Below are 21936 nucleotides of genomic sequence, written 5' to 3'. Positions count from 1 at the left end.
GAGTCTATCTGTATTAAAGATAAAGAAATAGTCTATCCTTGAATAGGCTGAATGAGGGAAAGAGTAATATGTATAATCTTTACTAGTAGGGTGTAATTCCCTCCAGACATCTATAATTCCCAACTCCTCCATCAATGAATTCATTTTCCGAGTCAGAGGTTTATTCTGAGTAACTATTCTTGAAGAATCTAATATAGGATTTAATCTAATATTAAAATCCCCTCCACAAATTACTACCCCTTGAGAACTGACCATTAGGTCAAAAATGTGTCTATAAAATGACCATTCACAACCTGGAGGAGAATAAACATTCAGCAATGTTATTTCTGTACCTTCTATTCTTCCTGTGATTTTTACGAACCGTCCTTCTTTGTCTCTAGTCTCTGAAATATGTTCATAATTAAGAGTACTTGATATTAAAGTAGCTACCCCTCTTTTGTGACTCAATTTATATGATGAACAAAATACATGCTTAAAGCCCATTCTTTTTAATTTTCCATGTTCAGATTGGCTCATGTGTTTCCTGGAGGAAAGCTATTTGTGCCTTCTCTTTTTTCAATTTAGACATAATCTTATTTCTTTTAATTGGATTCAAAACCCCATTAACATTATAGGAAATTATTTTTACCAATTCAGTTTGCATTTTTCTCTAGTAGAAAAAAAACACTGTCCTTTTCTAACCAAACAGTAAGCAATCCCTTCTCAACAGTAAACCAAGACATATAACCACACCCTAAACATTTTTGAACATGCAACATTTGAAAATTTTTTCCGACTTCCCACAGTGAGGCCTGAGCACCGACCCGCCTCAGTTCAGAGGGATAACCTCTATCTTCATCCTGTGTTAGAGGGCCCTCAGCAGTTTGAATAATCATAGAGAATTTTCTCCTATTTATGTCTCGACCATATTGCTATCATTCAAGTTATTCCGTCTAGTTTATTTTCAGTTACCAGTTTTCATTTTACCTTTAAGTCCGATTTACTCTTTTCAGTCATTTCTCTTAATTAATCTGTGTTCTCTGTACATTCGCGTCTGAATATTTGCAGCTTTTCCTTGTAGTTTGACACTCTGGTTTGTGTGGAGCGTCCTCGCCCCACTAGCTGCCACGACTTCTGCCGAATCCTCTCCAGTAGCGACTCCGGTGGGTGATAACTTTAATAGGTAGTCCCCGGTCCGCCAGGTCCAACGTTGCCTCCTCCACTGTAGCGTAAGTTTTTGTCCCTTCGTCGTAAAAGACTCTCAGCCGAGCTGGATACGGGGTCTGGAATTTGATGATGTTTTCCTTCAGGACTCTCCGTGTTTCCGTATATTCCTTCCGTCTGGCAAGAATCCCCGGTGCGTAGTCGTGGTCTAAACTGATTTTACAGTTGTTCCACATGAAACCTTTCTTTTGCCATGCCCTTTTAAGCACCTCTTCCTTCGTTCTGTAACTGAGAAATCTGACCAGAATCGATCTGGGCTGGGCGCCTGCTGGAGGCTCTGGTGCCAACACGCGGTGAGCTCTTTCTATCTGTAGGTCTTTTGCGGCCGGTATATCAAGGTTCTCTCTAAGTAGCTGCTCCACGAAGGGAATCATCAATCCGGGTTTACCTTCAGTTCCTTCGGGAACTCCGTAAATCCTCACATTTTCCCTTCTCAAGCGGCCTTCTTGATCTATTAGTTTCCACTGGAGCTGGTCTCACAGCTTCAGCATTTCTGCTATCACCTCCTCTGCGTTTTGTAGCTTCTCTTCAATTCCAACAATCCTCGCTTCGGCTTCATCTATCCGCGAGTTAGTTTTTACTATTTCTCCTTTAATATCTTCCAGCTGTTTGCTGTTATCTTGTCGGAACTCGCGAATCTCTCCGAGAATTAAGGACAGAGTCACTGATTTCCCCCTCATTATCTCCGTCCTGGCTTGCCGTGGGGGAGCTAGGCCTGTCGCCTTGCTGCGTCTCTTTGTGTTTATCAGCCTTCGGAGCGGACTTTTTAATCTTGTTCTTAGACATCATCCTCGCCCCTTTTATTAATATAGTTATGCAATATTAAGTATTTGTCTAAATTCGATTATGGGGCAGTTTCCCATAAGCTTTCTTAACTACCCTATCCACTTGTGAGGCAACTTGCAGGGATCTGTGGACATGTACCCCCAGATCCCTCTGCTCCTCCACACTACCAAGTATCCTGCCATTTATTTTGTACTCTGCCTTGGAGTTTGTCCTCCCAAAGTGTACCACCTCACACTTCTCGGGGTTGAACTCCATCTGCCACTTCTCAGCCCACTTCTGCATCCTATCAATGTCTCTCTGCAATCTTTGTCAATCCTCTACACTATCTACAACACCACCAAACTTTGTGTCGTCTGCAAACTTGCCAACCCACCCTTCTACTCCCACATCCAGGTTGTTAATAAAAATCATGAAAAGTAGAGGTCCCAGAACAGATCCTTGTGGGACACCACTAGTCACAATCCTCCAATCTGAATGTACTCCCTCCACCACGACCCTCTGCCTTCTGCAGGCAAGCCAATTCTGAATCCACCTGGCCAAACTTTCCTGGATCCCATGCCTTCTGACTTTCTGAATAAGCCTACCGTGTGGAACCTTGTCAAATGCCTTACTAAAATCCATATAGATCACATTCACTGCACTACCCTCATCTATATGCGTGGTCACCTCCTCAAAGAACTCTATCAGGCTTGTTAGACATGATCTGCCCTTCATAAAGCCATGCTGACTGTCCCTGATGAGACCATGATTCTCTAAATGCCCATAGATCCTATCTCTAAGAATCTTTTCCAACAGTTCTCCCACCACAGATGTAAGGCTCACGGGTCTATAATTACCCGGACTATCCCTACTACCTTTTTTGAACAAGGGGACAACATTCGCCTCCCTCCAATCCTCCGGTACCATTCCCGTGGACAACGAGGACATAAAGATCCTAGCCAGAGGCTCAGCAATCTCTTCCCTCGCCTCGTGGAGCAACCTGGGGAATATTCCATCAGGCCCCGGGGACTTATCCATCCTAATGTATTTTAACAACTCCAACACCTCCTCTCCCTTAATATCAACATGCTCCAGAACATCAACCTCACTCATATTGTCTTCACCATCATCAGGTTCCCTCTCATTTGTGAATACCGGAGTGAAGTATTCGTTGAGGACCTCGCTCACTTCCACAGTCTCCAGGCACATCTTCCCACCTTTATCTCTTCACTCCTGTCATCCTTTTTTTTCTTCACATAATTGAAGAATGCCTTGGGGTTTTCCTTTACCCTACTCGCCAAGGTCTTCTCATGCCCCCTTCTTGCTCTTCTCAGCCCCTTCTTAAGCTCCTTTCTTGCTTCCCTATATTCCTCAATAGACCCGTCTGATCCCTGCTTCCTCAACCTCATGTATGCTGCCTCCTTCCACCTGACTAGATTTTCCACCTCACTTGTCACCCATGGTTCCTTCACCCTACCATTCTTTATCTTCCTCACCGGGACAAATTTATCCCTAACATCCTGCAAGAGATCTCTAAACATCGGCTGCATGTCCATAGTACATTTCCCTGCAAAAACATCATCCCAATTCACACCCGCAAGTTCTAACCTTATATTGTCCTCTCTGATTCTGTCCTTTTCCATGGTAATGCTAAAGGCCAGGGAGCTATAGGCAGGTAGTCACACCAGAGCCTTGGGAGATAGATAAGTGGGTAACAGTCAGGAGAGTGAAAGGCAGGAGTCAGATGCTCGAGAGTACCCCTGTAGCTGTCTCCCTTAACAATAAGTACTCCTGCTTGAGTACTGCTGTGGGGGGGGGGGGGGTTCGGCCTACCTGGGGGAAGCAACAGTGAAGGAATGTGGCTCAGAAGGGTAGGGAAAGGAAGAGGATGGCAGCAGTGATAGGGGACTCTGTAGTTAGGAGTCAGACAGGCGATTCTGTGGATGCAGGAAAGAAACACGGATGGTAGTTTGCCTCGGGATGTTTCTGATCATGTCCACGATATCCTGAAGTGGGAAGGAGAACAGCCAGAGGTTGTGGTACATATTGGTACCAACGACATAGGTAGGAAAAGGGAAGAAGTCCTGAAAGCAGACTGCAGGGAGTTAGGAAGGAAGTTGAGAAGCAGGACCACAAAGGTAGTAATCTTGGGATTACTGCCTGTGCCATGTGACAGTAAGTATAGGAATGGAATGAGGTGGAGGATATATGTGTGGCTGAGGGATTAGAGCAGGTGGCAGGGATTCAGATTTCTGGATCATTGGGACCTCTTTTAGGGCAGGTGTGACCTGCACAAAAAGACTGGGTTGCACTTGAATCCCAGGGGGCCCAATATCCTGGCAGGGAGGTTTGCAAAGGTTATTGGGGAGGGTTTAAACTAAGATTGCTGGGGGGTGGGAACCGAACTGAAGAGACGGAGGAAGAGGTGGTTGAGTCACAAATAGAGAAAGCTTGGAGACTGTGCAAGAGGGAGGATAGGCAGGTGATAGAGAAGGGACAGGAGACTGTGCAAGAGGGAGGATAGGCAGGTGATAGAGAAGGGACGTGCTCAGACCGATGGTTTGAGATGTGTCTATTTTAATACAAGGAATATTATAAAGTGGATGAGCTCAGCGTGGATCAGTACTTGGAGCTATGATGTTGTGGCCATTACAGAGACTTGGATGGCTCAGGGGTAGAAATGGTTACTTAGAGTGCCAGGCTTTAGATGTTTCAGAAAGGACAGGAAGGGGGGCAAAAGAGGTGGGGGTGTGGCACTGCTGATCTGAGATAGTGTCATAGCTGCAGCAATGGAGGAGGTCATGGAGGGATTGTCTATGGAGGGATTGTCTATGGAGTCTCTGTGGGTGAAAGTTAGGAAAAGGAAGGGGTCAATAACTCTACTGGGTGTTTTTTATAGACCACTCAATAGTAACAGGGAAGAGCAGATAGGGAGACAGATTCTGGAAAGGTGTAATAATAACACGGTTGTCGTGGTGGGATATTGATTGGCATCTCCCTTGAGTTAGGGGTTTAGATGGGGTGGAGTTTGTTAGGTGTGTTCAGAAAGGTTTCTTGACACAGTATGTAGATAAGCCTACAAGAGGAGAGGCTGTAGTTGATTTGGTATTGGAAAATGAATCTGGTCAGGTGTCAGATCTGTCAGTTGGAGAAAATTTTGGAGATAGTGATCACAATTCTATCTCTTTTACCATGGCATTGGAGAGGGATAGGAACATACAAGATAGGAAACTGTTTAATTGGAGTAAGGGATAATATGAAGCTATCAGGCAGGAACTTGGAAGCATTAATTGGGAACAGATGTACTCAGGGAAATGTATGTATGGCAGAAATGTGGCAAATGTTCAGGGGATATTTGTGTGGCATTCTGCATAGGTATGATGGTAGGGTACAGGAACCGTGATGTACAAAGGCTGTTGTAAATCTAGTCAAGAAGAAAAGAAAAGCTTATGAAAGGTTCAAAAAACTAGGTATTGATGGGGATCTAGAAGATTATAAGCCTAGCAGGAAGGAGCTTAAGAATGAAATTAGGAGAGCCAGAAGGGGCCATGAGAAGGCCTTGGCGGACAGGATTGGGGAGCGTGCCTTATGAGAATAGGTTGAGTGAACTTGGCCTTATCTCCTTGGAGAGATGGAGTATGAGAGGTGACCTGATAGAGGTGTATAAGATGATGAGAGGCAATGAGTGTGGATAGTCAGAGGCTTTTTCCGAGGGCTGAAATAACTAACACGAGAGGGCACAGTTTTAAGGTGCTTGGAAGTAGATACGGAGGAGATGTCAGGGGTAAGTTTTTTACACAGCGAGTGATGAGGGCATGCAGTGGGCTGCCAGCGTCAGTGGTGGAGGTGGATACGATAGAGTCTTTTAAGGGACTACTGGACAGGTGCATGGAGCTCAGCAAAGTAGAGGGTTATGGGTAACCCTAGGTAATTTCTCAGTTAAGGACATGTTTCGTACAGCTTTGTGGGCCGAAGGGCCTGTATTGTGCTGTATGTTTTCTATGTTTCTAATAAAGTATTACGGTTATAGAGAAAGTGAAGTGCAGGCAGGCAAGATGCAAAGCCACGAGAAGGTAGATCGTGAAGTCAGGAATCCATCTTATTGTACGAGAGATCGATTCAATAGTCTTATAACAGAGAGATAGAAGTTGTTCTTACTTTTCGTTTTTGATCTCTTCTGCCCAATGGAGAAAAGAAGAGAGAATGTTTAGGCTGGGTGGGTTGGGGTCTTTGGCTGGGCTTGGCTGCAGCAAGGTCAGCAAGTGTTTGAGTACTCTGCCTCCTGCAAGTTCCACTCAGACTGGAACATCTTGATTTGGATTTATTTTGTTTCACCCTTCATTGTTGTCGGGTGAAAATCTTAATCAGGAAAACGGATTATTGGTCTGACTGCTCTGTCCTGATAATATCTTTGTGGTGGGTGCAGTTCCGGTGTTTACAATGGAGGGGAAAAGTGATGAACACTGAGTTAAATATGGACTAACAGGTAGAGTCAGCACAGAATTCTGAAAATAGATCAGACTTTACTAATTGGTTATGGCTCTTATAAAATAATTCACTATATAGATGATAGAGGATGCAGTGAGTATTGTATATACTGTCTTATAATTGATAAAGAAGCCAGGAAGATATTGTAGACATGAGAAAATTAGCAGATGCGGGAAACCCAGAGCAACGCACACGAAATGCTGGAAGAACTCAGCAGCTCGGGCAGCATCTATTGTTCCTTTTTGCACCTCGTGGCACATCAGGCACCATTTTTGCCATTTCTGTAGCATGTGACTTTCGTAAAAAAGTTGCTAGTTTGACTTTCAACCCAGCATGGATAGTGTACAAGGAGCTGGCTGGATTTGATTTCAGAACTACAGCCCTAGGTAAATTGCCCTGATGAAGGGTCTTGGACTGAAATATCGACTGTTTACTCTTTTCTATAGATGCTGTCTGGCCTGCTGAGTTCCTCTAACATTTTGTGTGTGGTTTTGGAAGAAATTGCAGAGGCTTTCCTTACGTGCTTTCAGTTCTCCCTGGTTACATATGATAGGAAGGAAGACCGTATTGTACTGTTGTTTAAACATGTTTAAAAAGGGAGGGAGGTACAATTAAGTAATTTAAACCAAGTTGCTTATTATGGTAGAGGGGAAATTGTTGGAGTCATTCAAAGGGAGATAAGATTACTTAGTCCCAGTCAGCATGAATTTATTAAGCCAAGGTCACGTCTGACAAATTTGAATGTATTTTTGCGGAGGTAATAAGGGTGTATAATGGCAATAAAGTAGTCAGCATAGATTTCAGCAAGGCCTTTGAAAAGGTTCAATATGACAGGCTGATCAAACCAGTAAAAGCAAATGCAATCACCACTTGGTCTTTCCTGCAAATATTTAAAGATTTAGAGTTGAACGTAGAAAACATAACAACAGCATTTGCAGATGATACAGAAATTGGCTGTGGAGTTGACAGTGAGGAGGAAGCCGAAGTTTGCTAGATGTAGATAGTCTGATTAATTGGGTAGGAATGTGGCAAGTGGACAGAGAAAGAACACCGATGTGAGTTTGGGGAAATCAAACAAGACAAGGAAATATACAGTAAATGGGAGGATATTGAGTGGTGTGGAGCAACGGAAGGACCTTGTGTGTACATTTAGTGATCCTGAAAGTTGGTTAAAAAGTTGTATGAGATGTTTTCCTTTGCAGCCTAGGCATGAAATGAATACATGAGCGTGGATGCTATCTTTGAACTGTATGCAATGCTAGTTCGATCTTGCCATGAGTATTACACTACAAGTTCTGGTCACTTTACAGGAAATCTGTGGTTGCACGTGAGATAACACAGAGAGAAATTTATGAGGATGTTGCTTTGGAGAATGATTGCAGCTGATTGTGTTTTTTTGAAACAAAGGAAGATGAGGGGAAACTTAATTGACCTGTATCTAATTATGAGAAGCCTAGACGGTATGGAAAATGTAGAATCTATTTCCCTTTGCATAGCGGTTAAACGCAAAAGGCATGGATTTCAAGAAATTTGTAGAATAATGAGAAGAGGGATGAGGAACCATTTTTATTTCACCTTGAGGTGATGTCTGGAACTGGCTGCCAGGAAAAATGAAAGAGGTAGAAACCATCATTAGAATTTGAAAGAAATAGCCAAATGTGAGCTCATGGCACTAGCTTGGCAAAGATCATCATTGGTATGGGCAGGTTGGGCTGGATAGCTTTTTTTGATGCAGAAGTCGTCCATGGCTCGAGACAATATCGGGATAGGTACTTGAATCCCATGACCTGCAGAGCAGTGAGAAGCTGGGATTAGATTGGGTTACTTCTCTTAAATGAACACTACATTAAAGGGTCAAATATCTTTCTGCATCATAAAATCTCATTGATTCTATGTAGCATATGGGTGGATGATGTTGTGATGGAATTTGTGGTGAAAAGCAAGGTTGGGCTGATTGTTAACTTTTAAAATTGTGAACAAAGGCTGGATAATGTTGCCTGAGAAGGAGTTGGGGTCAACTTGCTAAAGTTCTCTGAAATCCAAGAGCAAATGAAACAAAAACGAAGGAATCTGACATAGTGTTAAATTTGGAACAAAGAAAACATAAGACTGAAAATATCGAGTTACTGTTGATTTTTGTTTTGCATGTACCATGTGCTTTTTGAAGAGCTAAGAGTAGAACAATTGCAGATAGCATTGGGCTCTTGTGTGTAATAAGATTAATCAATTAGGATCATTATTTGGAAATAACAATTATGAGGTAATTCTTCAACCCAAGAAAAACTTGAACCTGATAAGTTTATTGTGCAGGTGGATTGCTACTCTCATTCTTGCTTTGATAGGACAGATCTCCATTGAATCACAGAGCAATTGTTTCAGGGAGTTATACCAGAAATTAAGTTAACTTACTACAGTAAAACATATTGTATGTTGTTAGGAATGTGTGCCCTGATGTTGATGTATGAATATTTAGTAATAATCAGAGTATGTCTAAGTCTGGATTTTTGCCTCTTGATTCTACACCAACTTTGCTTGTTCTGGTTATCTTCTATTAATGTGAGCAGAAACCAGCTTTGACTGAGGAACATAGAACAGTGCAGCACAGGAACAAGCCATTTGGCCCACAAGCTGAAAAGCAAATCAAGAACACCCAAACATTAATCCCTCCTATTTACACCATGTCCCTATCCCTCCATCTTTGACACATATATGTGCCTATCCAATGTCTCTTCAAAGTCATTATGAAGAAAGCACGGCAGTGCCTCTACTTTCTTAGAACAGATAGAAAATGAAATACATATTGTCAGCTCCAAAAACAAGGCCTGAATTATCTTAATTTTGTCCCAGTTTCATCCCTTTAGTTGCATTTATGCTCATAAATAGAAGAGTAGGGACGGTAGAAAATAACGTAACCTGAGAATGCTGGTCGATTGTTAACTTTTCACTGTTAAGTACCTATGTGTAATGAACAAGTGTAAGACAAAGACTCCTTACCGGTAGCAAATAAATTCAAAGTCGGGAATGATGCCGATCCCAAGCTATCTCTTTATATATTCGAAAACCTATCGGCCCCAAACATTTCTGATAAGGGTTACTCAACCTGTATTAATGAAATTAGTACATCCTACAGTGGTCTATTTCCTAAAAGAACCCTGATTTGATATTTTGAATATTTTTTCCAGACTGCAAGTGGTAACGTGGAAGCAAAGGTGGTCTGCTTTTATCGGCGCAGGGATATATCAAACAGTCTAATAGTACTCGCAGATAAACATGCAAGTAAGTACAGATTAAATTATTTTCAGATTTAAAATACCAAATTCGAAGCTGTTGATTAACTTTCTGATTTATGGGAGTACTTTTATATCATGATAAGACAAAGTAGCTGTTTAAAATTTGTTTATTCAGCAAAGGAAATGGACAGTTCTTCCATGGTTCTATAAACATCTGTGTAACAATAAAAATTGGTTTGTTTTTCCTTGTACACAAGTATTGCCTTTTCAAATCTTTTATTTTTTTTAATATTGTGCTTTTGTGAGATAAATTTAAATGTATATTAATGTACATATAGTGCATTAAAAAAGTACTTAGCACTCAACCTTTTATTCACTTAAATGAACATTACAACTAGGGACTTTGATCAATTTAACTGAGAATTTTTATTTGTGAATCACATGCTCCTTTTATCATATTGGATTCTAAAAAAACAGGGAAAATTGTAAAGCATGAAAAATTAAAAATTCATAAATTAAAATGTTAGCATTCAAAAGTAAACAAGAGAAAATCTGCAGATACTGGAAATCCGAGCAACACAAACAAAATACCGGAGGAACTCAGCAGGCCAGGCAGCATCTATGGAAAAGATTTTGGGCCAAGACCTTTTATCAGGACTGAAAAAAAAAGATGAAGAGTTGAGTAAGAAGGTGGGGGGTGGGGAGGAAGAACCAAAAGGTGATGGGTGAAACTGGGGGTGGGTGAAGTAAAGAGCTGGGAAGCTGATTGATGAAAGAGGTACAGGGCTGGAATAGGGGAAATCTGACAGAAAGCCATGGAAGAAAGTAAAGGGGGTGGAGCACCAGAGGGAGGTTATAGACAGGTAAGGCGATAAGGTGAGAGATGGAAATGGGGAATGGTAAGAGTGGGGGGGGGGCAGGGTTTATTACTGGAAGTTTGAGAAATCGATGTTCATGCCATCAGGTTGGAGGCTACCCAGACAGAATATAAATGTTGCTCCTCCATTCTGAATGTGGCCTCATTGCGACAGTAGAGGGGACAGTAGACTGACATGTCGGAATGGGATGTAGAATCAAAATGGGTTGCCGCTGGGAAACCCCGCTCTTTCTGGCAGACCGAGCGTAGGTGCTCTGCAAAGCAGTCTCCCAATCTATGTCAGGTCTCACCAACATAAGTAGGCCTCACCGGAGTACCAGATACAGTAGATGACCCCAGCAGGCTCACAGGTGAAGTGTTGCCTCACCTGGAAGGACTGAATGGTAGAGATGGCGAAGGTGTAGAGACAGGCATAGCAATTGTTCTGCTTACAAAGGTAAGTGCCAGGAGGGAGATCAGTGGGGAGGGATGAATGGACAAGGGAGTCGTATAGGGAGCGATCCATGCAGAAACGGGAGGGGGAGGGAAAGATGCGTTTGGTGGTGGAAGTTTTGGAGAATTATGTGCTGGATGTGGGGGCTGGTTGGGTGGTAGGCGAGGACAAGAGGAACCCTATCCCTGGAGGGGCAGTGGGAGGATGGAGTGAGGGCAGACGTGCACGAAATAGAAGAGATGTGGTTGAGAGCAACGTTGATTGTGGAGGGAGGGAAGCCCCTTTCTTTGAAGAAGGACATTTCCATAGTTCTGGAAAGAAAAGCCTCAACCTGAGAGCAGATGCGGCAGAACCAGAAGAATTGAGCGAAGAGGATGTCATTTTTACAAGTGGCAGGGTGGGAGGAGATATAGTCCAGGTAGCTGTGAGAGTCAGTGGGTTTATAATAGACTTCATTAGATAAACTGTCTCCAGAAATGGAGACAGAGGGATCGAGAAAGGGGAGGGAGATGTCAGAAATGGATCAAGTAAATTTGAGGGTTGGGTAGAAGTATTCATCCCCCATTGTTCAGTACTTAGTTGAGCTACCTCTCGCAGCTATTATAGCCAGTAGTCTTTTAGGATAAAACTCTTATTAGCTTTGCACAACATGATGGAACAAGACTTGACCATTCCCCTTGCAAAATTGCTCGAGCTATGCCAGGTTAGTTGGGGAGAGGCAGATCTTGAGGCCTAGCCGGGGATGTCCAATCTCCTGAGATGGTGTTACCTGGCCGATGCGCGGTATTAGATTTACGTCAACTAACCTGGCACAGCTTGAGCAATTTTACCTGGAGGAATGGGCAAATCTTGCTCCATCACATTGTGCAAAGTTAATAGAGATCTATCTAAAAAGACTACTGGCTGTAATAGTTGGAAGATGTGGTTCAACGAAGTTCTGAGCAAAGTAGGTTTGAATACTTCTTAACGGCTAACATTCCATTTTTGAATTTTTAGTTTTTCTGCTTTACAATTTTCTGTTTTTTGGGCTCTACTGTGAAAAAAGGACTCACAGATAAAAATTCTCAGTTAAATTGATCAAAATCCCTTATTGTAATGCGCATTTAAATGTAATGCTCATTTATCTGCACAGAATACTTCTTGAAGGCAATGTATATACATATGGAAAATGTTGAAAAATATATCTCAGGTTGCCTGAGATATTATTCTTATTGTACACTCCTTCATGAAGAAAAAAGAGAGCCAATACTGTGTTCCACTTTTTGTTTTTAAATATTGAATTCTTAGCTGGTTTGAGGAATGCAAATTCTCTTTGTGCTTACAATAGAAACATGGTGGTTCTGACTATGTTTTCCTTCCCAGTGGCTCAATTTTCTACATCATACAGTCTAACTTGTTAAGGAATTTCAGTAATCTGAGTTGACTGCATGAAATATTATTTTGAATTTATTAGCTCATCTGTTATGTAAGCATAATCTTTTGTGTTTCCCTTTGTGTCATGGTAGAATCTGTTGAGGAAGAATTTGAGAAAACCGGGAAACATTATTTATTCATGATTACTTGGGTATTGTTGACCCTATCTTTTAAGTGTTTCACCATTTGAAGTTATTACACTAAGAATTGTTACTAAGTTATTAATGTTAGGTGTAGCCACTTATTAGTCTAAATGTCTTTGTTTATTGATTAAACTTAATTTCTTCTTTTTGCCATTGAATTCTAGAAATTTTTTTCTAATGACTCTTTTAATTGAAGAAAATCTGATTTGTTAGATGGGTCAGAAGGAAAATCTGATTTGTATTTTGTTAGGTGTTGCATAATTTCAAGTGCTGAGAGAAAAGTTGTTTCTCCTTTTGAGAATTTCATATGTACCATTTCATAGAAAAAATCCATGTGTAAGCTTATTAAGTGTTATTTGAAGACAGTAAAATATAAACAGAAAATGCCAGAAATATTCAGCAGGACAGACAATTTTTTTTCAGTTATATAAAGAGTAAGAGGAGGCGAGAGTTGATACTGGACCACTGGAAAATGATGCTGGTGCGGTAGTAATGGGGGACAAAGAAATGGCAGATGAACTTAATGGGTACTTTGCATCAATCTTCAATGTGGAAGGCACTCACAACATGCCAGAGGTCCGTGAGTGCCAGCAGGAGTGAGTGCCATTACTATTACAAACGAAAAAGTGCTAAGCAAAATCAAAGGTCCTCGGGTGGATAAGTCAGCTGGACTAGATGGACTGCATCCCAGAGTCTTGAGAGAAGTTGCTGAAGAGATAGTGGTTGTATTGGTTATGATCTTTCAAAAGCCACCTGATTCTGACATGGTCCGGGGAGTAACATGCAAATGTTACTTCACTCTTTAAGAAGGCAGCAAGGCAAAAGAAAGGCAATTAGCCTAACTTCAGTGGTTGGGTAAGTGTTGGATTCTTATTTATAAGGATGAGGTTTCAGGGTACTTGGAGACTAATGGTAAAATAAGTCACAGTCAGTGTGGTTTCTGTGAGGGACAAACTTGCCTGACAAATCTGTTAGAGTTCATCGAGAAAGTAACAAGCGGGGTGGACAAAGGAGAGGCAGTGGATGTCAGTTACTTGAATTTTCAGAAGGCATTTGATAAGATGCACACACGAGGCTGTTTAACTAGATTAAACCTTTGTATGGCATTACAGGAAAGATACTAATATGGATAGTGGAATGGCTGACAGGCAGGAGGCAGTGAGTGGGAATAAAAAGAGCCTTTTCTGGTTGGCTGCCAGTGACTATTGCTGTTCCCGAGGGGTCAGTATTGGGACTGCTACTTGCCAATGATTTGTATAGTGGAATTGATGGCTTTATGGCAAAGTTTGTGGATGATACAAAGATAGGTGGAGGGTTAGATAGTGTTGAGGATGCCATGAGATTGCAGCAGGACTAAGACAAATTGGAAGAATGGGCAAAAATGTGGCAGATGGAATACAGTGTTGGGAAATGTATGATAATGCATTTTGGTTAAAGGAACAGTAGTATGGACTATTATCTAATTGGGGAGAAGGTTCAAACATCAGAGGTGCGGAGAGACATGAAGGTCCTCGTACAAGGCTCCCAGAAGGTTAATTTACTGGTCAAGTCTATGGTAAAGAAGGCAAATGCAATGTTGGCATTTATTTCAGGGGGAATAGAATATAAAGCCAAGGAGATAATGCTGAGCCTTTATAACACTAGTCAGACCGCACTTGGAGTATTACTAACAGTTTTGGGTCCCGTCACTCAGAAAGGATGTATTATCTGTGGAGAGAGATCAGAAGAAGTTCCGGAGGATGGTTCTGGGAATGTACGGGTTAATATATGAGGTGTGTTTGGCAGCTTTGGACCTGTACTCACTGGGATTTAGAAGAATGTGAGGGGATCTCAATGAAAACTACCATATGTTGAAAGGACTAGATAGAGTGGATGTGGAGAGGATGTTTCCTATGTTGGGGGTATGCAGAACCAGAGAGCACAGCCTTAAAATTGAGAGTGACCTTTTAGAAAAGAGGTAAGGAGGAATTTTTATAGTCAGAGAGTAGTGAATCTGTGGAATGCTTTGCCAAAGACTGCAGTGGGAGCCAAGTCAGTGGATATATTTAAGGCAGAAGTTGATGGTTTCCTGATTGGTCAGGCCATCAAAGGATATGGCAAGAAGGCAGGTATATTGGGTTGAATGGGATTCAGGATCAGCCTTGATGGAATGGCAGAACAGACTCAATTGGCTGAATAGCCTAATCTTGCTCCTATGTGTTGTGGTCTTATATGAAATCCTTCGATCTGAAAAGTTTTTTTTTGTTCATATAATTTTTTTTTTAATTTTATTTTTATTTGGGTAAGGAATTCACAAATATCATGTACTTTTTTCACACATATAACGTTTTCCATTTTTTTATATGTATAAAACTATAATTATTTATACATTCTTAAGTACACACTGAGATGATATAAAAGGACATTAGACACTTAAATAGATAATTATGTACTGTGGTAATTCTAATCTATTAGGCTAAGTAATGGTATTAGTTGTTAAGAAAAATGGTAATAATAGTTTCCATATAACTCTTCTGGACCATTTCCACTGGTCCAAAATGTTGTATATAAGCCTATGTAACAACCATTGTAGGTGTTTATATCCTAATTTGTTCATGATTGCTTCTGCCCGCAGACATAATTATCCAATCCCTATGTACTTATTTACTTAATTTTTTCATTTTTTATCCCTTTCCCAAATCTTTTGATCTGAAAAGTTAACCATTTCTTTACCCACACAGCTGCAGTATTTTCTGTTTTAATTTTAGATTTCCAGAATCATCAAGTTTTTTATTTATTTTAGAGGAAGTTGATGTATTCTGATTTTTGAAGTCTGATCAAATTTGCTGTCTCATGTTCTTAAAGTAACAGAACTTTGTTTAAGTAGTTAATGGCCTTCACTTTTATTGATTCTAATTTCTATTGCACCCATTCCTTGGATTAATAATTCTGAGCCAGCAAATGTACAACAATGCCTTAATCGTGAAATGAACTTTTTAGATAGTTAATATGTACTTTGGTATTATTATATTAGGGTGATGTACAAATTCAATACCTGCTCTATCTTTAATGCTTGTTCTTGTATGCAGTTTGGAATTATTTAATTCTGCACAAAATAACACTTTTGTTTTTGCACTGTTACACATTTGAGCACTGCTTGCAGAATGCTCGTGCAAATTATTATTAAATAACATGAAATTGCTGAGCCTGTCTAAGCGTTTATAGACATTAATTTTGCTTTATTTTGTGATTAGATGTATGTTCCTTGACTTTTAGGATAGTCTTACATCAGTTAAAGCAATGCACAAAGTCTGGAAGACCAGGGCCTTTACAGGAGCAATTGGGCATTTAATGTAGTAAAACAGTTGTATCTCTAATTTCAGAAATAGCTCAATAATTTAATCAGTTGATATGTCATCATTATTTTGGGTTCATCTGCACTCTTAATGATGTGAAGACAAAGCTGGGACTCTTTTGCTTTATCATATAGTAATCATAAGCATTCCTCCTTGAACTTTCATTATAGTGGAAACGTCAGGAGTAAAATGTCAGGTAAAGTGGAATATTACTAAAGTGAATGAGTGTTGTTATGCTTATTTTTAGCCATGCTATGTATGAATAATGATACTTTACAACCAAGGCATAATGCTTTGCCCTAGTTGGTTCTCACCTGGCTTTTTAGGTATAATTTCATCTCTCCAAGTACAGTTGTAATAATTGCTGTTAGGTATTTCTACCTGGTTCTAGACTGTGAGGCCATTAACTATGCAAAAGTGAATTTCTACTTTGTGGCTGGAGTTATTAGATTCAAAGTATCAAAAACTATTTCTGATGTCCAAACCTGCCTTCAATAGGATCAGCTGAAATTGTACAGAGCAGTTTCAAAACTGGTTCAGCCATATAGTGAAGTCACTGTCAATAAAGTTATAAAGTTTTAATAAAACAGTCACCAGGTTTGAGCATTGGTCAAGTGACCCGTTTGAGATTGACTGACTGCACACTGGCTGTCATTTGGCATTGGACCACCTGGCCAACAGCAGTTCCTACGTCAGGCTGCTGTTTATTGACTACAGCTCAACTTTCAACACTATCATCCCCTCAGTACTATACAGTAAGCTTCAAAACCTGGGCCTCTGTACCTCACTCTGCAATCTGATCCTTGACTTCCTCATCTGGAGACCATAGTCAGTGTGAATAGAAAAAATATTTCCTTCTCTAGGTCAGTCAGCACCAGCTCACCTTATTGGTGCATGCATTGCCTGCTACTCTACTCTCTACACCCATGACAGTGTAGCTAGGCACAGCTCAGACATCAGCAATAAATTTGCCAATGAAACAATTGTTGGCAGAATTTCAGACGATTGGAAGGAGGCACGTAGAAATGAAATAGACTGGCTGGTTAAGTGGTATCACAACAGCAACCTTGAACCTCGCACTCAATGTCAGTAAACCAAGGGATTGATTGTGTTTTCAGGAAGGGGAAATTTAGGGAACACACTGACAGATCAGTAGTGGAAAGCATGAGGAGTTTCAAGATCCTGGGTGTCAACATCTCTGAAGATCCAGCCTGGGCCCGACATATTGATGCAATTATGAAGAAGGCATGCCAGTGGCTATATATCATTAGGAGTTTGAGGAGAGTTTGTATGTCATCAAGGATTACAAGTTTCTACAGAAGTAGCATGGAGAGCATTCTAACGTTGCATCACCATCTGGTATGGAGGGGCAGCTACACAGGACTGGAAAAACCTGCAGAGGGTTGTAAACTCAGTCAGCTCCATCATGGACACCAGCCTCCCACTATTGAGGACATGGTCGTAAAGCGATGCCTCAAAAAGATGTCATGCATTATTAATTACCTCCACCAGGACAAGCCCTCTTCTCATTACTGTCATCAGAGAGGAGATACAGGAGCCTGAAGACACACACACAACACTTTAGGATCAGCTTCTACCCCTCCACCATCAGATTTATGAATGGACAATGAATCCAACTCACCAACTTTGCTTTCTTTTTGCTCTACTTATTTAATTTTTATATATGTATTTCTTGTCATTTATAGTCTATTTTATAGAAACATAGAAACATAGAAAATAGGTGCAGGAGTAGGCCATTCAGCCCTTCGAGCCTGCATCGCCATTTATTATGATCATGGCTGATCATCCAACTCAGAACCCCGCCCCAGCCTTCCCTCCATACCCCCTGACCCCGGTAGCCACAAGGGTCATATCTAACTCCCTCTTAAATATAGCCAATGAACTGGCCTCAAATGTTTCCTGTGGCAGAGAATTCCACAGATTCACCACTCTCTGTGTGAAGAAGTTTTTCCTAATCTCGGTCCTAAAAGGCTTCCCCTCTATCCTCAAACTGTGACCCCTCGTTCTGGACTTCCCCAACATCGGGAACAATCTTCCTGCATCTAGCCTGTCCAATCCCTTTAGGATCTTATACGTTTCAATCAGATCCCCCCTCAATCTTCTAAATTCCAACGAGTACAAGCCCAGTTCATCCAGTCTTTCTTCATATGAAAGTCTTGCCATCCCAGGAATCAATCTGGTGAACCTTCTTTGTACTCCCTCTATGGCAAGGATGTCTTTCCTCAGATTAGGGGACCAAAACTGCACACAATACTCCAGGTGTGGTCTCACCAAGGCCTTGTACAACTGCAGTAGTACCTCCCTGCTCCTGTACTCGAATCCTCTCGCTATAAATGCCAGCATACCATTCGCCTTTTTCACCACCTGCTGTACCTGCATGCCCACTTTCAATGACTGGTGTATAATGACACCCAGGTCTCGTTGCACCTCCCCTTTTCCTAATCGGCGACCATTCAGATAATAATCTGTTTTCCTATTTTTGCCACCAAAGTGGATAACTTCACATTTATCCACATTAAATTGCATCTGCCATGAATTTGCCCACTCACCCAACCTATCCAAGTCACCCTGCATCCTCTTAGCATCCTCCTCACAGCTAACACTGCCACCCAGCTTCGTGTCATCCGCAAACTTGATGCTGCATTTAATTCCCTCATCCAAGTCATTAATATATATTGTAAACAACTGGGGTCCCAGCACTGAGCCTTGCGGTACCCCACTAGTCACCGCCTGCCATTCTGAAAAGGTCCCGTTTATTCCCACTCTTTGCTTCCTGTCTGCTAACCAACTCTCCACCCACACCAATACCTTACCACCAATACCTTACCCCCAATACCGTGTGCTTTAAGTTTGCACACTAATCTCCTGTGTGGGACCTTGTCAAAAGCCTTCTGAAAATCCAAATATACCACATCCACTGGTTCTCCCCTATCCACTCTACTAGTTACATCCTCAAAAAATTCTATGAGATTCGTCAGACATGATTTTCCTTTCACAAATCCATGCTGACTTTGTCCGATCATTTCACCGCTTTCCAAATGTGCTGTTATCACATCCTTGATAACTGACTCCAGCAGTTTCCCCACCACCGACGTTAGGCTAACCGGTCTATAATTTCCCGGTTTCTCTCTCCCTCCTTTTTTAAAAAGTGGAGTTACATTAGCCACCCTCCAATCCTCAGGAACTAGTCCAGAATCTAACGAGTTTTGAAAAATTATCACTAATGCATCCACTATTTCTTGGGCTACTTCCTTAAGCACCCTGGGATGCAGACCATCTGGCCCTGGGGATTTATCTGCCTTCAATCCCTTCAATTTACCTAACACCACTTCCCTACTAACATGTATTTCGCTCAGTTCCTCCATCTCACTGGACCCTCTGTCCCCTACTATTTCTGGAAGATTATTTATGTCCTCCTTAGTGAAGACAGAACCAAAGTAATTATTCAATTGGTCTGCCATGTCCTTGCTCCCCATAATCAATTCACCTGTTTCTGTCTGCAGGGGACCTACATTTGTCTTTACCAGTCTTTTCCTTTTCACATATCTATAAAAGCTTTTACAGTCCGTTTTTATGTTTCCTGCCAGTTTTCTCTCATAATCTTTTTTCCCCTTCCTAATTAAGCCCTTTGTCCTCCTCTGCTGAACTCTGAATTTCTCCCAGTCCTCAGGTGAGCCACTTTCTCTGGCTAATTTGTATGCTTCTTCTTTGGAATTGATACTATCCCTAATTTCTCTTGTCAGTCACGGGTGCACTACCTTCCTTGATTTATTCTTTTGCCAAACTGGGATGAACAATTGTTGTAGTTCATCCATGCAACCTTTAAATGCTTGCCATTGCATATCCACCGTCAATCCTTTAAGTGTCATTTGCCAGTCTATCTTAGCTAATTCACGTCTCATACCTTCAAAGTTACCCCTCTTTAAGTTCAGAACCTTTGTTTCTGAATTAACTATGTCACTCTCCATCTTAATGAAGAATTCCACCATATTATGGTCACACTTACCCAAGGGGCCTCTCACGACAAGATTGCTAATTAACCCTTCCTCATTGCTCAAAACCCAGTCCAGAATAGCCTGCTCTCTAGTTGGTTCCTCAACATGTTGGTTCAAAAAACCATCCCGCATAAATTCCAAGAAATCCTCTTCCTCAGCACCTTTACCAATTTGGTTCACCTAATCTACATGTAGATTGAAGTCACCCATTATAACTGCTGTTCCTTTATTGCACACATTTCTAATTTCCTGTTTAATACCATCTCCGACCTCACTACTACTGGTAGGTGGCCTGTACACAACTCCCACCAGCGTCTTCTGCCCTTTAGTGTTACGCAGCTCTACCCATATCGATTCCACATCTTCCCGGCTTATGTCCTTCCTTTCTATTGCGTTAATCTCTTCTTTAACCAGCAACACCACCCCACCTCCCCTTCCTTCATGTCTATCCCTCCTGAATATTGAATATCCCTGAGCATTGAGCTCCCATCCCTGGTCACCCTGGAGCCATGTCTCTGTGATCCCAACTATATCATAATCATTAATAACAATCTGCACTTTCAATTCATCCACCTTATTACGAATGCTCCTTGCATTGACACACAAAGCCTTCAGGCGCTCTTTTACAACTCTCTTAGCCCTTATACAATTATGCTGAAAAGTGGCCCTTTTTAATGCTTGCCCTGGATTTGTTGGCCTGCCACTTTTACTTTTCTCCATAGTACTTTTTGCTTCTACCCTCACTTTACACCCCTCTGTCTCTCTGCACTGGTTCCCATCCCCCTGTTGTGAACTAACCTCCTCACGCCTAGCCTCTTTAATTTGATTCCCACCCCCCAACCATTCTAGTTTAAAGTCACCTCAGTAGCCCTCGCTAATCTCCCTGCCAGGATATTGGTCCCCCTAGGATTCAAGTGCAACCCGTCCTTTTTGTACAGGTCACGCCTGCGCCAAAAGAGGTCCCAATGATCCAAAAACTTGAATCTCTGCCCCCTGCTCCAATCCCTCAGCCACGCATTTATCCTCCACCTCATCGCATTCCTACTCTCACTGTCGTGTGGCACAGGCAGTAATCCCGAGATTACTACCTTTGCGGTCCTTTTTCTCAACTCCCTTCCTAGCTCCCTATATTCTCCTTTCAGGACCTCATCCCTTTTCCTACCTATGTCATTGGTACCTATATGTACCACGACCTCTGGCTCCTCACTCTCCCACTTCAGGATATCTTGGACACGATCAGAAATATCCCGGACCCTGGCACCAGGGAGGCAAACCACCATCCAGTATATTGTTGCTGCAAAAATAGTAAGTTTCATGACATAGCTGTGTCATAAATCTGATTCTGATTGTAAAGTGATAGTAAATCTGATTCTGATTATAACAGCAGGGTAGAAGCTGTCCTTGAACCTGGTGGTACATGCTTTCAGGCTTTTGTATGTTTTGCCTGATTGGAGAGGGGCGAAGAGGGAATGTCTGGTGGGGTGGTGTCTTTGATTGTGCTGATTGCTTTACTGAGATAGCAAGAAGTATAGACAGTCTCCATGGAGAGGAGGCATTGTCGAGCTTTCTTGGCTGTGGTTGGACCAGGGCAGCCTGTTGCTGATTCGCTCAGAAGACTGGGGCTTTTGGATGGTGGGGAGGGATAAATAAAGATTGCAAGTGTTCCACCTTCAGATTTTGCATTATGAGAAGGGGAAGGAATATTGCTGGGGATGGAAGAGTGAACTGGAATGTCAAGGAAGAATGCTGTGGGAGGAAAAACTGTGACTGACTCTGACATCATGTGTTTGTCTAATGTAGAGGATATGGAGTTGTGACTGAAACAAAGACCATTCTAGGTTGGAAGAAATGCTGTTTGAGTTTTGATTTGAATGTAATGCATGATTAACAGATTTCCAACTAAACAAAAGATTCCTCTCGAAAAAGTAATGCTGTTACAAAAATAGGCTGATAATCAGTTGCAAAGTCGTTATTTATTATTGCCCCATTTGCAAAATGGAAGAAAGCCAAAGAAATAAGCAGGTGTAAAGATT

At 41.6% G+C, this 21936-nt stretch overlaps 1 protein-coding gene across 2 annotated transcripts in view; it reads left to right on the top strand.

Moving 5' to 3' along the window:
• mta3 (metastasis associated 1 family, member 3) overlaps positions 1–21936 on the top strand; it is a 211968-nt gene that overhangs the window by 12377 nt on the left and 177655 nt on the right. For both annotated transcript variants that reach the window (XM_072265019.1, XM_072265018.1), the window contains one exon: positions 9639–9732. In XM_072265019.1, the coding sequence (XP_072121120.1) occupies positions 9639–9732 (94 nt within the window). The remainder of the gene's footprint in view (positions 1–9638; positions 9733–21936) is intronic.

This window comes from Mobula birostris, chromosome 8, assembly GCF_030028105.1.
Source record: "Mobula birostris isolate sMobBir1 chromosome 8, sMobBir1.hap1, whole genome shotgun sequence".
Taxonomy (NCBI): domain Eukaryota; kingdom Metazoa; phylum Chordata; class Chondrichthyes; order Myliobatiformes; family Myliobatidae; genus Mobula; species Mobula birostris.
Note: the sequence above shows the minus strand (reverse complement) of the source record. Positions and strands in the feature narration are given on the sequence as shown.